The following is a 17588-nucleotide window of genomic DNA, read 5'->3' as shown; positions in this document are numbered from 1 at the left end:
GGGACAACTGTCTTCATCTATCTGGTGTTTCTAAAAAGACTGATGAATAAACTGGCACAGCAAGTTAAGCACTGTTATCAATAACAATCAACAGAGTGATATTAATTATTCAAGTGTCTTGGCTGAATCACAAAGCAGTTAATGGGCTTGTGTCTGGACCAGTTATCATATGCGATGTTACTGCCACTCTAGAAGTCAACAAAACTATATACTATTAGGAGAGCTCGCTCCTGTCACCTGTACAAGTTATGCTCTCTCTCACCATTTGCAAGTCTATATATGCTGCAGTTACTGCTACATCTGGGCAGTGACACAAGTTAATACACCTTACACCCTTAAGAAATCCAAAGTTTTACCAATTTTGTGTAGAATGTGTTGTGTCTTTGTTATTAAGTTAATTCAACAACTTCTGAAGTTAAGACACTAATGAGAGGCACTCCTATTTGAGTCCTGTGTTGGCATCCAGCTCCTGGTGATCTGTTCCTAAATCTCAAAAAAAAGTCAAGCCTGAAGGGAAATTGTTTATCTGGAGCTTTGTTTAAAACCACAGTGTATTTTATTTGCTAAAATAATTTTCACAACTTCTTGACATCTCTGTATATGAGAAGAGGAAACCTTCTGACTCGAAATTGTATCTGTCCAGATCAGGTTTTTAAAAGCAAAGCACTTACTGTACAAAACAAATCAGTTGTCTTTCTAATCCCAAACTGTGGTTCCAACAGTGAGTAAAGGCAGAAACATCAGGGAAAGGTTTGCCATCAACTTCAATAATGGTAGCAGTATCAAAACAGCACTGGAAAATGAGGGCAGTTTTTCAGAGTCCTGCTTTATGATCACTGTATGTTTGGCATCAAAAGAGCAGATCTTAATGAATATTTAGCATACTTCCATATGGTCAGCTGCTAATGTTACTGTGGAAAAACTAATGGCCATTCCAGAGTTACAGTTAGATCCATTTGTTTTTACAATTCAGGAATCCAGATCCCATTCAGTTCAAAAAAGTCTCTTCTTGCCAACACTGGTGAAAGGTGAATCAGCCCTAGCAAGTTCAGGCTTTAGGTTACACTTGTTGTTTTCCCTAGTTATCCTGTGGCTATAGAGTGGTTTTTCTGCACTAGGTTAAGAAGCCATTTTTTCCTTTTGTTTGAAATTTATTTCAACTTAGATGATTTCAAGATATCCTGAACCATCCATCTATTACTTATGTCAAGGATAAATGAGAGTCTTTCTGGTTGACAGATACTAGCTCTGTTTCAGTATAGATAAATTCCATTTTCTTTTCAAACCTACAACCAGGTGTTTTGCACTGGGAAGTGCTGAGCCAGTAAGAAAAGCCCTAAGAAAATGTTATTTATTAGAGCTATCACTGTAAGGAGAGAATAGTGTAGATAATCCTACATCCTTTTAGATGTTGGGAACAAGAGGCAGTGTAGCGTCGAACAGGCCTCTGATCCACACGCAGCATGCTGGGCAGCCCCTGGCCATAGGAAAGGTTTTGTCCTGTGAATCATTCCAGCTGTTATAAGATTTTCTTGCAAGGAAACAACTCAGTGTATAATTTCATAGAATCATAGCATCATAGCATGGTAGAGGTTGGAAGGGAACTTTAGAGATCATCTAGTCCAACCCCCCTGCAGAAGCAGGTCCACCCAGATCAGGTCACACAGGAATGCATCCGGGTGGTCCTGAAGATCTCCAAGGAAGGAGACTCCACATCCTCCCTGGGCAGCCTGTACCGGGGCTCCCTCACCCTCACAGTAAAACATTTTTTTCTTATGTTTAAATGGAACCTTTTGTGTTCCAGCCTCATCCCATTACCCCTTGTCCTGTTGCTAGATACAATAGAAAAAAGGGATGTCGCAACCTCCTGACATCCACCATCTCTATACTTGTAAATATTAATGAGATCCCCCCTCAGTGTCCTCTTCTCTAAACTAAAGAGCCCCAGTTTCTGCAGCCTTTTCTCATACGAAAATGCTTCAGTCCCCTGATCATCTTGGTGTTCCTGTGCTGGACTCTCTCCAGAAGTTCCCTGTCCCTCTTGAGCTGAGCCCAGAACTGGACACAGGACTCCAGATGAGGCCTCAAGAGGGCAGAGTAGAGAGGGAAGAGAACCTCCCTTGACCTGCTGGCCACACTCTTCTTGATGCATTCCAGGATGCCATTGGCCTCTTGGCCACAAGGGCACATTGCTGGCTTGTGTTTAGTTTATTATCAACCAGGACTCCCAGGTCTCTCTCCACAGAGCTGCTCTCCAGCAGGTCAATCCCCAGCCTATACTGGTGCATGGGGTTGCTCCTCCCCATGCTCAGGACTCTGCACTTGTCCTTGTTGAACCTCATGAGGTTCCTCTCTGCCCAACTCTCAAGCTGGTCAAGATCCTGCTGAATGGCAGCACAGCCTTCTGGGGAATCAGACAGTCCTCCCAGTTTGGTGTCATCAGTGAACTTGCTGAGGGTACACTCTGTCCCCTCATTCAGATTGTTGATGAAGATGTTGAACAAGACTGGCCCTAGAACCGATCCCTGTGGACTTCACTGGCCACAGGTCTCCAAATTAACTCTGTGTCTTTCATCACCACCCCCTGGGTTCTGTTATTCAGCCAGCTCTCAATCCACCTCTCCACCAATTCATCCAAGCTACACTGCCTGAGCTTTCTGACTCTCAAACAGAAACAACATTCACATGAGTGCTTCTCACCGCACCTTTACATAAAGGCGAGGCTACGCAGTGGCGTAATCAACAAGTGGGAGCTGCCTGCAAGTTTGCCTCCTTACAAAGAGCAGGCTGAGATAATCCTGCAGCCAAGGGATCCGTGCAGCACAGCACAGGCCTGAAGGCTATGCTGGATGGCAGCACAGCACAGGCCTGGCCACACCCAGGTGAAATGCTCTGCAGCTCCTCAGTGTGCAATTGTCTTTCCATCAGAATCCCTGCTCCAGCTGAAAAGTGGTTTACCACTCTCAGATGACCTCCCCAAAATGCCTGTGGCAGGAGCTGGGCACCACAGCTGCCTGGGTGCAGCTGAGTTGCCATTACCTATCTGGTCAAGTTGCCATTACCTATCTGGTCGCAGCATACGGAAACCCTGGAATACGATGCTAGAGTGGTACACAAAATAAGTAATATTGACTATAATTTTATAAATGTAAAACAATATCTGTGGCACTTCGCTGTCTACTTAAGCTTCTTGGGGTGGGATGGAGAAGTTCCCACTACTTGTGTGAAAAAACTTACATCTCCTTGTAGACCCTTTCTTCTATCAGAAAAAAAACTTTGTTATCAGGAATCCGCCAAATGAAAAGTGTCTTGTCAATTTGACATTTCTAATCTCTAGATCAGGAAGCATGCAAAAAGTTATTTTATAAAGAACATTTATTTATTTAACCTTCTTTCTAGCTTCTCCTACTTCAATTACCACATATGAAACATGTCAGACTTATGAGAGACCTATTGCTTTTACCTCAAGATCGAGGAAGCTTTGGATTCAGTTCAAGTCAAATGAAGGAAACAGTGGCAAAGGATTTCAGGTCCCCTATGTGACTTATGATGGTAAGAGTGGGATTGTTTTCCATCTTTGTGTTATATCTGAATTACATAAAATTGTCTGTTAGAACCTGTCTTATGTTGATGACAGGGAGAGAACAATGAGGAAAAACTTGAAGCAACTAATTTTTAGTCCAGAGGATTCCTTTAAAACCAGTTGCAAAGACTTTGACATAATAATTTATTTGTATTACTTTTTTCTAATGCTTACAGAGAATTCTTTAAACTTAATATTTATCCCACTGAATTCAATAAAATTCCTTTTAGTTGGCATTTATTGCATGTATAATGAGAATATCATTCACTGCTGTGTACTTTAGGAAGCCCCTTCATCAAGTCCTACTGGTAACCCACACAGTTTTGAAAAGTATAAATTAATAAAATCCCAAGTCCAACAGAGAAAAACAATGATGCAAAAAGTAATATATTTTCAGTAACCACTTTCATAAATCCATGTTTTAAAACAGTCTGGCTTGTCATATAAATTAGGCGTTAAACTATATATTTTATACTTTGTATTTTGATTTCTGTTTTAGTGAAGCTAAGAATTTTCTATTATACCTTTGGCAGCTGCTAGTCCATTTATCTTCCAAACACCAGGGACGCTTTGTGAATTATGAGAAAATCTGTATTAACATGGTCATTCAGGAATCAAAATGAGAGCTGTTCTCAGGGCAGAAAACAGGGACCTGTTTATGATTGTGCTGCTGACTTCACATATGACCTTTGACAGTAATTTCATATCCCAGGCTTTGTTTCTTCATCTCTAAACTTCAGATAATAAAGCACTATTATCTGAGGGAGTAGTTTTCAGGGCAAAAGCTAGTATTTATATGGTTAGCTCAGAATTAGTTTTCTAAAGCAGTACAGAATTTCAATGTGAATAGACTTCACCAATTTGAGAGACACTGAATAATTAACTGGATACTACATTTCTCTGCTCTGTCTTGAGGAGATGATCTAGCTAATGTCTGGTTATTAAGCTCTCAGAGGATGTCACAGAAACACTCAAATGATTTTTATTTTTTAGAGGATTACCAACAACTAATAGAAGACATTGTTCGAGATGGACGGTTATATGCATCAGAAAACCATCAAGAAATTCTAAAGGTAAGAAAATTCTGCTTATTCTGAGGCTAACCAATAACTCCTTTTACTAAATATTTTCCCAAGATAGTTCTCATTACCCTGATAGGGTCATAATATTTAAACCCCAAGTGTGACTCCAAATTAAATTCTCTGTCTTCTAAAATTTATGCTGGTACTTGGAACAGCACAAAACCAGTAGCTCAGCTGGGCTGAGCACGTGTACGTGCTCCTTGCTGAATCAGAAGCCAAATGAAATGTATGCTAATGTGATTATATGTTAGAAAAATTAGTCAACCAAAAGTGAAGAACCCATTGTTTGAAGAGCCTTTTTCAGGCATGTGTTCACATGAGTCATTAAGTTAGAATTTCCTGTGTATTAAAAAATGTATCTACCTAAATCACTGTCCTGCCTCAACAAGACACAACCATAATGTACCATTGTAACCTGTACATGAAATGATTTTCCAGGGGAACAAGCAACACAGTGGAGAGAACTGTGGAGGAAGGCTGCTGGGCTACCACCTCCAACAAACTAATTAAAACTGAAAAAAAAGCTGTTCAGAAGGCAAAATTCAGCCATGTAAATGTAGGGCTTGGAAGGACAGGAACCGATTACCAACAAGCTATCCTGGCCAGCCTTGCCTCAACCCTGTCAGTGTTCTCTCACTACAGCTGTGAGATTGCTCTGGTCCCAGCTGCAGTGTATGTACAATCAGGCAGGGGCTTGGTTGAGGCTTTGAATCAAGGCTTTACCAAGGTACAGCAGAATGTCCTTAAAGAACTCCGAGTCATTAAAGACCATCCTTTTGTCTTGTTCATGGAGAGAAGGCCTTGGACAACAGTGTGAAACAGGCTGGAAGGGCAGTCAGAGGCAGTTTGCACTTCTAATGCCTAACTTCTGTAGCCAGTTTATGGCTGACCCAGCTGCTACCCTCTCAGTTCAGGACCCTCCAGGAAGACTAATTGCAAAAGAACACCCATCACAGTGTAAGATTCATCACTATAAAACTCCACAGCAGTGGAGCAGTTTCCTTATGCTGCTTTATCCAGAATCAAGTTTTGTTTAAAAAAAACCCAAAAACAAAAAACACTGATTGCTGTTCATTACTTTTGAAAGCTTTTTGCAGATACTAAATCCAAACCCTGTTTTTTTTGCTAATATATATGTTGTCTCCCATAGGACAAGAAACTGATTAAAGCTCTCTTTGATGTATTGGCACACCCACAAAACTATTTCAAGTACACAGCACAGGAGTCAAAAGAGATGTTTCCAAGATCATTTATAAAGCTACTGCGATCAAAAGTTTCCAGATTTCTACGGCCATACAAATAGTCCAGTGGTATTCCATTTTTTTGGTTTCTTTGCATTCCTGTCAAATATTGTCTTTCCTCCATAGTAGAAACATTTGCTAATTTGAAGGCTCTTTTTTGAAGTCTTTGTTTTCAATTGTATATTGAAGAATACCTATAATGTTTTATAATCGTTAAAAGCCAATGTTCTGAACGGGATTTTTACCACAAAAAACAATTGTGCATCCCTGAGTGCACCTAGTTGAAGCTCCAAATTTGAATCTGCACTAGTGCATCTTCACTTTCCATTTGAACTCACATTATGTACAAAATATTCTTTCTAGCCTTTAATTTTTCATCAACTATAACTTTTGTTAAAGCAAAGAGGGAATCTATTCAAATCTGATTAAACTACCTGCAGATGATAAATTCTGTTGTAGAAAGAAGCATGTAGTATAAATAATATTTGGTTTTTGAATTGCACTTGAAGATTATATTTGAATCTTTAGAAGAAAAAAAACCACAATCTAAATTTTGTTATTTCTCATCTGTGGCTTAGTGGAACCTCTCTGTCCAAGCAGAAATCAAAAAGGGGGAAAAAAAAGAATGAAAAAAAGTAACAGATGTATTATTTTGGTTTATGAATTACATGAGATAGTCTCATGCCCTAATGTCCTAATGTTTTTACCTATTCTCATCTGAACTTCTTCAGAGGTTTGCCACTGAAAGTTGCTTCATTGAAAGAGATATAGCTCTCGATTTCTATACACCAGTTGGTCCCTTTGAAGGCATTTACAGTAAGATAGGTGAGAAATGAACAACAACAATACTAGTCGTCTTGTTTTTCTTTCTGTTAATTGAGCATCTAATTAAGTACAATATATAAATATATAAATATATACTTCTATTTGTGGGTACATTAGTAATGTTATCTTTAGTTTCTGTAAATATTATTCATGCTTAAATCTTTACTCTCACCGCAACCTATTTACTGAAATCTATTTCTGACTTTGCTTAGATGATTAAATGACTTCTCCAAGTGGTTGTCAATTGCATTAACACCAAACTGAAGCCTTTTGGAGTTTTATAATACTGCATAATGGTTTACTCTGGGATAATCTCTTTCTACATGCATTATTCCAGGAAAAATAACATCAGTTAAGGGTCAGCTGTTGCATGCATTCCAACAGTTCCCTCTGAGAATGACACACCTGAGAGGAGCTCTTCAAAATGGAATTGGTTTTAGATCTGCTATCCCTAATACACTGGGAACATAGCTGTGTCAAAGGCCTAGACTCTGAGGTGTGAGGGGGTGAACAGGCCACAGTTTTGCAGATGGGCTGGAGGTCAGGCCCAGCAATCTCCAGAGACCTGGCACTCCGCTGCATCATGAGTTTGCAACTGCAGTGCCTATCAGCCAACACAGGGACTGTGTGACCTGTGAGAGAGCATTGAGTGACAGTTACTGGTGGTTAAGATGATGATAAATCCTGTGTTTCCTGCTGTTTCCTGGCTAGTTTAAATAAGAGTAGCTTTCTTATTAGTATTTCAACCTCTTTACTTTAAAGTCCCTTCCTTTTGTATATCATTTTCCCTTTTGATCCTATTAGTTTATTACATGGAGAAATTAACTATCACACCAGCATCCTTTCAGAAAAAGGCTACCATATAGTTTTGCTGCACTGCAGTATCTACTCTGTAGTTCAACATCCTCTTGGATGCTCTCAAAGACATACATTAAGGGTGGTTATGGTTAACATCTTATTTGATTTTGAGCAAGTACTCTTTAAATTTACAAAGTTGGTTCCTGTTAGCTACATTTCTAAGAGAGGCTTTAAGTATTCTGTTGAAGTCTTCTACTTAGCCATCTTGTAACTTTGCTTGCCTTCTTTGCTTTTCTGTTGAAGAGTTAAATTTTTTTTTCTATGCCTGCACAATTTTCAACTTAGGCTCTAACAACTCCTGTTTTTCACTCATGGATCTTAGGTCTTTATTAAGCTTTCTTATATATATGTGTATATTTATGTATTAACTTTCAATTCAAAATGTAACATCTCATAAAAATAATTTTTTAAAGGCTGTTAACTTTTTCTGAGGATGTTGAATCTACTTTTATTAAATATTGATCAAGAGTTACTAAAGATGGACATTTCAAGGAGAAGCTCTTATCAGTCTTAGATGCCGTGCATGCCTGGAACGAAAAAAGTTACATGTGTTTTTTTTTTTCTTTAATAGGAGTTATTTGTAAAAACAAAAAAACAATCTGAAAAAAAGCAAAAATCTTTTTAGGTGCTTAATTACATATAAGTGAATAGCTAAAAACTACTTCAGCCAAACAGTATTTCAAAGTCTAATAGGTTGTTCAGAATTATTAGAATGGGTCAGGATTGAAGACATTCTGCTGAAAGATACTAAGGAAAGGATATGAAAGATATGAAGAAAAATAACTTCCTTGTTTGATTAATGATTTACAGCAATATTTAGTATTTCAAACTTCATTAAGCCAATTTTGGAACTTGATGCTGTGTGATGAGTTTAGTAAAAATTCTTGCTAGAGTTTTTGCTTAACAATATGCATGTTTGGATATATTATCACTGTATTATATTGGTGCCAAGCAGGACAAACTTCCTCTCTGGAACAGGACTGACAGTAATTGTCTTACAAGTCCAGAAGCCACCGGCAGCACTGTAACATTTTCCAGGTTCTTAGCTACACAGGGAATTCAGTGACAGTGACTATGAGAGGGTTGTTTCCAAGCTGTGGCCGCTGTTAGTGGCACCTTGGTGTAGCTGTGAGTGGTGAACGCAGGAGGAACTAGCTATATTTAGCCCTGGTACCACCTGCCCTGCCATACAGCCACATTAGACAAAACCAGGTTTCTGTGTACTTCATCCTGACAGACAACCTGAGAGTGCATGTTAGCTCATATTCCCTGGAGCCATGTCAGGCCATGGGCTTCACTGTCAGGACAGGGTGCTCATGGACTCCTGTAGCAAATGCAGACTCTACGTTGCTGAGGAGCAGAGAAAGAAAGAAAATAATTTGGTCTTCAAAAGTATACAGTGAAATAATTCTGAATATATAAGGGATTCCTATGTGATACATTTAGAAAATTAGCCAGGTTTGAATGTTTGCAGCTCTGCATAGAAATGCCCTTGGATGTGCAAATTTCTACTGAAATAAAGTAGCAACAAGTGGTAAATAGGATTATCTGAACCAATTTCAGCTCATTTGTACAACAGCACAGAGTCATCAGCTCTAAAAGTTAAAAAGGCTTTGACTTTTATACTAGATTTATAGTTAGATAAACTGGCGGTCATCAAATAGAAGGTGAGCTCAGCTCTTCATTTGTTTTCGTAGATGTAGGAGGTCTTTGCTGTCAGAAATCAGGGAACGTACTGGTATTCTACAATAACAGTACAACAACGAAGGTTGTCTTCTGTGGAGAAGACACGTTTATGAATCAAAAAGGTCATATAAGGAGAAATTTGGTCACTTTTAAGAAAATCAACATGGTGAAATGAATCAATATATCGCCAAATATAAAATTTTGGCCTTTACCTTAAACATTGCATTTACACATAGCAAACAGTAAACATAGCCCTGTATCTGTGCTTATAGAATTACATGTTGTATGCAGGATAGGTGCAACAACATGTTTACGTGCTATTGCAGGCAGGCTGAAGAAGTGTCCACTTGTGATTGCCCAATTCTGTGTCACAATCTGAGCTTTTAATTTTCAATTTGCAAATGCCTGTATACTGAAAAGCTGCACCTGTAGCACTTACCATTTTAAGCTTCTCCTCCTGCTTTAAATACTGCACTTATTTTTAGTGAGGTGGTAGTGAATCATCCCTAAACATTCTCATGTGCCACCAAATCACTGCCTGCATACCTGCTGCGGTCTAGGAGACTGCAACAATCAGAAGTTGCTCATCAAGCCCTAAGAGGAGGGTGGTGAAAGCGCTTGTTGTGATTGCAGTAGGCAAGGTGCTTGTGTGTGTCACTGGAGTACAGGAAGCATAAGGATTAGGTATTCAATGGATTGGTACCTTCAAGTCTTGCCTGCAACAGCAAGAGTTACTCTGCCTGAAGATTTAGCTCACTAAAACTGAATTTAAAGCCCCTGAAGTGTTCTTTCAGCCCATTTTCTTGCCCTGCCTTCCTTCCTCCGTCATACACTAGATGTTTACCCTAAGAACAACTTTTCAAAATAAATTTATTTCCTCGCGCTTTCCCTACAGAAAAAAGTTAATTCACAGTGTGTTATAACTACTGATTTTTCCTTACACATCAGTTTCATACTAAGGTAAGCTTACTTCAAAGTAAGTAAGCTGACTTAAAACTAGCTTACCTAGTAAGCTAGGTTTACTTTAGCTTAAGTTTAGTTTAGTTTTAGATTAGCTTAAATATATCCAGGCTTGGTTTTCAGAGAGTCCACATTCAGAGTTGTCAGCTGGTTTTGAAAGAGCACAGTTCACCTGTAGTCCTCTGTCTGTAAGCAGAACACAAGGATAATGCCAGGTGAACAAGGAACGTGCTTACATGCATCAAACATTCAAAGAGTAAATTCAAACCGCACCCTATGCCCCTTTGTAAGGCTGTCCCACAGATTCAAACTTTTTAAGTCAGTCTTATCTATAAATCACCCGGTTTTAATCTTGCAGATGATGTTATAAACATCAGAAGCAGTAGTAGTGGTACGATTCTTACCCAGGAACTGCTGACGGGTCTTTGCCAGCAAAACCTAACTGCTCAGTGACAGTTACCATTTCTGGACTCTAAATACCTTTGAGTTCTCTTAACAAAGAAACTGGAATGAAATTTTCGATAACTGAATCCAGTGACAAGTTTCTCAGCCACCTCAGGGGTCTGGATTTTCCTTTTTCTAAGGATAGGAATGAGCAACACTGGCAGTTACTTGTACCTGTGTCATGAGTTCAAGCAGTTGGAGTCTTTTCATAGCTTAAAACCACTGATTGACAGGAATGGTAGTAAATGGACAGGTTCTAGAGACTCTCAATACTTTGAGACTTTAATGAAATAGTTTTCTAGGATGAGAGACTGTCGTAAGCACTTGGAGGGAAAAAGAAAAATACTCTTGTCTCCCATAAGAAGTTAAGGAAGAAGGGAATTTCTATAAGGTAATTTGAACTTGTTCCTCAGTGTGAGACTTGGATTCAGAGAGAAGTCTCTTGTTTGATCGTAACATTTTTCACCTGACTAGAAACAGACTGGGCAATGAACTCGTAGTGTCAAAAAACTGTTATCTAAGTATCTGAATATATACCATTCCAGTTTGTTATTTCATTTATTTATTCTGTTTCATCACTTAAGTTTTTAACCTATAAAATTAATATGTAATATACAAGAGTAAAATGTACAGAAGTACCTTTAGATGTAATAATTTAAACCATCTGTATTCAGAAAGGGGAGATAACAAGTTTAAAGATATACAAACAATTGCAATTCCATTTTAGCAGAATTTCTCAATATCTAGAAAAAGAAGTGGCTTTGCTTAATTAAACTTTATTTTAAGGATTGTGAAAATATCTCTTTTTTTAGAGTTTGTTTTTGTTACTTTTTTAATTAAAATTATTTTGTAAATATTGTTTTGTATGTTTTATACCTTGGAAAGGCCGTTAATTTGCATTGACAGCAGCAGATACTCAACACGACGATTAAAGGGGTGCTTTAGGAGACTGGGGTGGATATAGTCAGGGGTCAGATCCATCCTTCCAGATTACTGCTTCTGTTATTTCTGTAGTCTTACTGGCATCATAGGAAGAGTTTTCTCAGGCAATTTAACTTGCTAATTTTATCAGAATTGATTGTCAAGTTCTGTTCTGAAGTGCTTACCATCTTCGTAACACATAAAGAATATGCATTTTAAAGTCAATGCATGTTCTTCTTCCGTTGTCAGGGTCAGAAACAGCACAAAACTCAGAAATGAAAGGGAATTCAAAAGATTACATCCAAATGTAGTGTAAAGACAAGGGAAGGTACAGTATCTCTGTGTGCCTAGGGAGCAGTGGAAGTGATAAAGCTTCACATTGGATGGGATCATAGAGCTTTTTTTAGATAACACTGAGGTCAGTGGCAGTTTCACGTGCATAAAAGTCACTATGATCATATCCATCATCTGTTAAGCTGAAATTTCCAGTAGACTAGTTTTCAAGGGAAAATACCTGGAGTGTTATATTACTTTTGGTGCCACTTTGCTCCATGTAAATCACTGGGTATGAGTGACATTTTAAACTAAACCCTTGTAGATGCTGCTGGGACTTCTAAGCTTTATTACCAATGTAAATTATGTACAAACAGCAATTTCCACATGACATGTACCATGATAGTTTAGAGCAAAGCTAGTGAATAACTGTACAAAATTTGATACTTAGAAAATAAAAATACAGTGGTCTAAGCTTTACCAATATTTTAACAATACTGTCAGATTTGTAGTAGCAAATGTTGTTGTAAATGTACCTTATAAGAAAATACATTTCCTTTTGCCTCTGTATATTAATAGCTTTGGTTTCTATGTCAAAGCTCAAAATGAAGCATGTAATAAAACTTTTGTTAAAATCACTTTCATAATAAACGTAAAATGGAATGGATACCCCTGCCTGCCATTTATTTGTGTATGTGGAAAGGGCTCCACACACTAGTGTGATGTAGATGGGAACCAGAGAAGAACTTGTATTCTCTGATAGCATTTTTATGTTTTGGTCTAATTTTCATCTTTAGGCAACAGAGAACTTTTTCTTTCTTATCAAACAACTGGAGTTTATGTGATGGCATACTGAGTTAAGTTCATTCCAAATGGGTTTCCAGGAGAGTTTTTCAGAGCAAAAAGAAATCCTGGCTACAGCAAAGCAACACATCACCAATATCCCTACTGGACCTTTATCCATTTCTTAATATAATTCTGACGTTACTTTGTTTACCCCATGCAGGTGCTCTTTCCCACACCCCTTTATTGAGAAGCTGCCTCAAAGAAAGAAGAAAAAGTGGGAGGAAGCTCTCTTCCACTGATGGTCTGATGGGTTATTGCCACCACAAGCTGCTGAGAAGACTAGGTTGAGACAAAACTGCACTTGCACCCCAAGTGGTGATTTAAAGAGAGATCAAAAGTGTCCTTTCCCTCTCTAGTCCTGCTGTAGAAAAAGTGCATTTGCCCAAGCCCTCCTTGTTGCTGAATATTATGGTGATAGTTATACTTTTGCAGTCCAAAATCAGTTATACTTTTGCAGTTCAAAATCACAAAGCAAGTAGAATTTGTACAATCAGTGGCCTGAGTGACACTCCTGATACCGGTAATGATGACAATGGACGATGACAGATAGACATACTATCTGTAGTGACCTCAATAGCTCAGTTAGGTCTGATTTAAATCATCTTCTGCAGTGCAAGAAGCGTAGGTTGTCACTAAGGGTACACACTGCACCAGACCTGACAAAAAGCACAGATTGGACAATGTTAAGAGTTTTTTCCAACCTAAATGATTCTATGATCCTGTGATGTTACTAATTCAGTCAGTAAGACCTCATAATGGGTTTGCCTGCCTGCAGTGGTTGTTAGGGGATGAGCACAGCCTGCGAAGCATTGTTAACACTACAGCAGACACCTACTTGTAGAACAGGCACGGACCTCATATACCAGCATGGTACGTGGTACTCCGGACTCCCATGTAAGCAGCTGGTCTTGTTAAGAGAAAGCATTTATCGTATGGCAGTGTGCACTATCAGACTATCAGACTACAGAGGTGCCATGTGAGACAGCACTCAGCTGTCATTATAGCTTCAGACCTTTAAAGAAGTAGTAGGGAAAGTCAGCTCCTATCAAAGACAGCAAAAAGTTGTCAAAACTCAAAAGTTCCTAAAGGTCACTGGAAGTCAAGTACTGATAATGAAGGAACTTGCCTACAAGGGCAAAAGCCATGGAAAATTCAGCAGTCAAGACAATGCACACGAGTTCAAGGTTCTAGTTTAGTGAAATAGATGTTGCCTGGTGAGAATCACAGAGGTGCCCGTTTGCATTTCGAATCTTTCCGTGTGTTCCCAACAAGCTCACCAGACGCAATGGCCTGATGAGCAGCACTCTGTGAGACCCTGCAGGTAAGTGAAGGCAGATTGAGCATAGACTTTTATTTTCCTCTTTGTAAAACCCTAGTTGTGTTTGTGGGGGGAAAAGCTGCTTCACATACGCTAAACTCATGATAAATTCCTGCTACAGGGCAGGAGCTAAATGAGCTAAGGAGGATAAGTCATCGAGACTGCTGTGACAGAGAGGCACAATGGCTGCACCAGTTGTCCCCCTACATATAGTGCCAGAAGGTAAAATCATCTTTAGGTAGGGTAGTGCTAATAAGCTCAGCCTTGCTGAGAATTTGTTGCATTCACTGCAAATACCTATGTAAAGTAACCCATTACATTTAACAAGCAGTTTACCCGAGCAAGGACTGTATCATTCAGGCATTGTAAATTAGTCACTTCCTAAGAAAGCAATCAGAATAATATACTCTGGCAAATTTTTATTTACAAAGATTATCCACAAATACCTGCTCTCGTAAGGAGAGGCTGACAGTGGTATCTCTGGGCTATGGCTCTGGCATTACAGATGAGCTACACCAAAGTAGGAACAACTGCTCCTGAAAGCTTCGCTGCAGCTGGCAGCTGAAGTGATGACAGGAGAGCTCTTCTGAGCTCTTCTCATTGCTCTAGGAATTACTCCTGTTATGGAAAACCAGCAAAAAAGTGGGGTAGGTTGACAAAGACAGCAGTGGAGTAAGACCACATTAAGTAACTGTTGCACAAAGTCAGGGAATAGCCTGACCAATAGAGTTGGTTCTGTCTCCAGAGTTTTAACTAGTGATTTTGACCATGTTCTATTAGTACTTGGAATTTATCAGCAGTGATATAGCCCATCCCCAGACCTGCAAACCCACCCAAACAGCCTGGAACCACAGACAGCTGGCCAGCAGCCAGAACTCCTACCCAAAGTGAGGTAGAAGTGCAAACAAGCAGTGAGAAAGCATCTGCCTGCTCTTGGCAAGAACAAGAATTAAGTAAATCTCATGTTCAAGCAGGATCATGATCTCCTTGCCCCTGGACAGGGCATGGTCATTGTGGCTCTACTGAACAAAGAAGTGAAAATACGTCCCACTTCTCTTACTTGGTCTGTCTAGGGAAAGAAGAGATTGACTTTTGTTTTAGGTAATTAAAAAGTTTTACTTAACTATAAAATTAGTATTGTCTGTTTTCTGGGAACTTTCTCATTTTTATAATTCATCTAGCAAAAAAAAAAAAAAAAGAAGTAAATGAACAAGTAGTTTGAATTAGCAGTACTAAACACTCCCAGCTTGAGAAAACATTTTGTAGTGAACAAAATCTATGTAAAAAAACAAGTTGTGTAACTTGCTATACTTGATATAGGCTGTGTAGAACCCTACCGTGTTGTGTGCATATGTAACATGCTATCCTATATTGGGTCTGTGGCAACAGCAGAGATGAGGGAAGGGTGGCATTGGGAACCTTTTCAGGACTGGTAAATTATCTAATCTCCACATGCTATAATACTAGCACAAGATCAGTACCTTAGCCATCCTCTTTTCCCAGATCACAATATTATCAAAAACACTTCCAAACTCAGAGCAGCATGGTTGGACCCTAGTGAAGGAATGTGAGAAATACAACTATATTTTAACATTATTCTGTGTAATAAAATAGGTCTCCTTAGTGACATCTTGGTGAAGCCTTTATACTGGGGAAGTGTGGGAACACAGCACATGGTGGGGCAGACACAGTCTGAGGCAAAGAGGAAGATTTGCCTGCATTTACTATTCAGATATCCAACTTGAGGATTGTGGTAGGTTGACATCTGAAGAATGGTGATGTATAGTTAACAGCACAAAGGCATTGTTTTTGATCTCTACTCACTCTGTGCCTAGCCAAGTTATTGCAGATCTTTAATATACAGACCCACCTCCTGATAACTGTGATTATGCAGAGAGAGGGATTGCTGCTCTGCGTAGTTATCTAGGACATCAGTCCAGCAACACAAGATAGGACAGTGAGCAAAGATGTATATTTTCAACATGGCATTCACATACATGCTCCACTAACTGCATTCCATGAATTGGAAGCTTTTTTTACCAGCTACTGACCCTAAGTTCCCATTTCTAGAACCTGCCTTTTATTTCCATGGCTGTAGGAAACCCCCCTTCCAGCATAGTGCCATGCTGCCAGCAGGAGCAGCACTGAAGTGAGATTCTGGCTTGATTTGAGGACAAGCTGGCAGGAAAAGCAGTTTGCACATTCTTTGGAGCAGACAATCCACAGAGGAAGCAATGCAAGTGCTCCCAGTAGCAGCAGCAGCTCTCAGGAAGCCATCCCAGCAGGCACAGAAAAGCCCTGACCTGCGCTCCAAGCAGCAGCCAGTGTCAGATGCCTCACTTCACTCTTGCAGCTTTATAATCATGTCTGAGTTGAGCCTAAAGCTACTAGTGACATTTAGGGAGCCTCATTTTAAACGGGTTTAGGCTGTTCTAGGGAAAAAAATCTGAGAGGAATGGATTTTCTTAGAAATATCTTCTAACCAACTGGGCAGCCACTTCCCTGCTACAGGCACTTGCCAAGAACACACACTACCCTCTTACCCTGACAGCTATTTAAGAGAGGCCTGGATGTCCAAATTGACTTGTCAAAAAAACTTTTTTTTTTTTTTTAAATCACAGAATGTTAAGGGTTGGAAGGGACCTCGAAAGATCATCCAGTCCAACCCTCTGCCAGAGCAGGGCCAGCTAGAGTAGATCACACAGGAACTTGTCCAGATGAGTTTTAAATCTCTCCAGAGAAGGAGACTCAATAACCCATCTGGGCAGCCTGTGCCAGTGCTCCCTCACCCTTACAGGGAAGAAGTTTTTCCTTGTTTCTTTAGAACCTCTTATGCTCTAGCTTTTACCCATTACCCCTTGTCCTATCATTGGACATCAAGAAGAACCTGGCTCAATCCTCCTTACACTTCTCCTTTACATATTTGTAAACATTAATGAGATCATTCCCTTAGTGTCCTCCAAGCTAAAGAGCCCTAGCTCCCTTAGCCTTTCATCACAAGGGATGTTCCACTCCATCATCTTTGTGGCCCTGCGCTGAACTTCCTCCAGCAGCTCCCTGTCCTTCTTGAACTGAGGGGCCCAGAACTGGACACAATATTCCAGATGCAGTCTCGTGAGGGCAGGAAAAAAAAAGGCTTGAAATTAATGAATTAGTTTGACAGCATACACAACTTAAAGAGGGCACTTCCTGCGGTTGTGACGGGCAGTGAGCCCACCATGCCTCACACCCCACTTCAGAGCCTACGGCTGAGTTCTTCCCCAAACGTTCCTACATCACCAAACACTGGGAAACTAAAGCAAAAAAACTCGCGGCCAGCATCACACCACGAATGCTGAGACTTTATTAAACCGTAGGGGCAGAAGAAGGACATAAGCGGAACCTACAGCAGCTCGACACGCTAAAACCCCAACACACTGCTTTTCCCTTATGGTTGACTCCCCTGAGGAGAGCCGGCGGCCGGCACCGCCCCTCAGGGCGGTGAAGCCCGCCCTTGCTGACACCACGCCTGCAGCTCCCTCCTTCTTTCCCTCCCTCCCTCGCCGAGGCCG

General features: G+C 39.9%; 1 protein-coding gene across 1 annotated transcript in view; it reads left to right on the top strand.

Moving 5' to 3' along the window:
• SCUBE1 (signal peptide, CUB domain and EGF like domain containing 1) overlaps window positions 1–5987 on the top strand; it is a 212253-nt gene extending 206266 nt beyond the window's left edge. Inside the window, exons 20-22 of the mRNA XM_061988784.1 lie at window positions 3400–3552; window positions 4577–4656; window positions 5816–5987. Of these exons, the coding sequence (XP_061844768.1) occupies window positions 3400–3552; window positions 4577–4656; window positions 5816–5968 (386 nt within the window). The 3' untranslated portion in view covers window positions 5969–5987. The remainder of the gene's footprint in view (window positions 1–3399; window positions 3553–4576; window positions 4657–5815) is intronic.
• Window positions 5988–17588: the final 11601 nt, after the last annotated feature.

Source organism: Colius striatus, chromosome 1 (genome assembly GCF_028858725.1).
Source record: "Colius striatus isolate bColStr4 chromosome 1, bColStr4.1.hap1, whole genome shotgun sequence".
In the NCBI taxonomy this organism is placed as follows: Eukaryota; Metazoa; Chordata; class Aves; order Coliiformes; family Coliidae; genus Colius; species Colius striatus.
The sequence above is the reverse complement of the archived record's forward strand: the minus strand, read 5'-3'. Positions and strand labels throughout refer to the sequence as shown.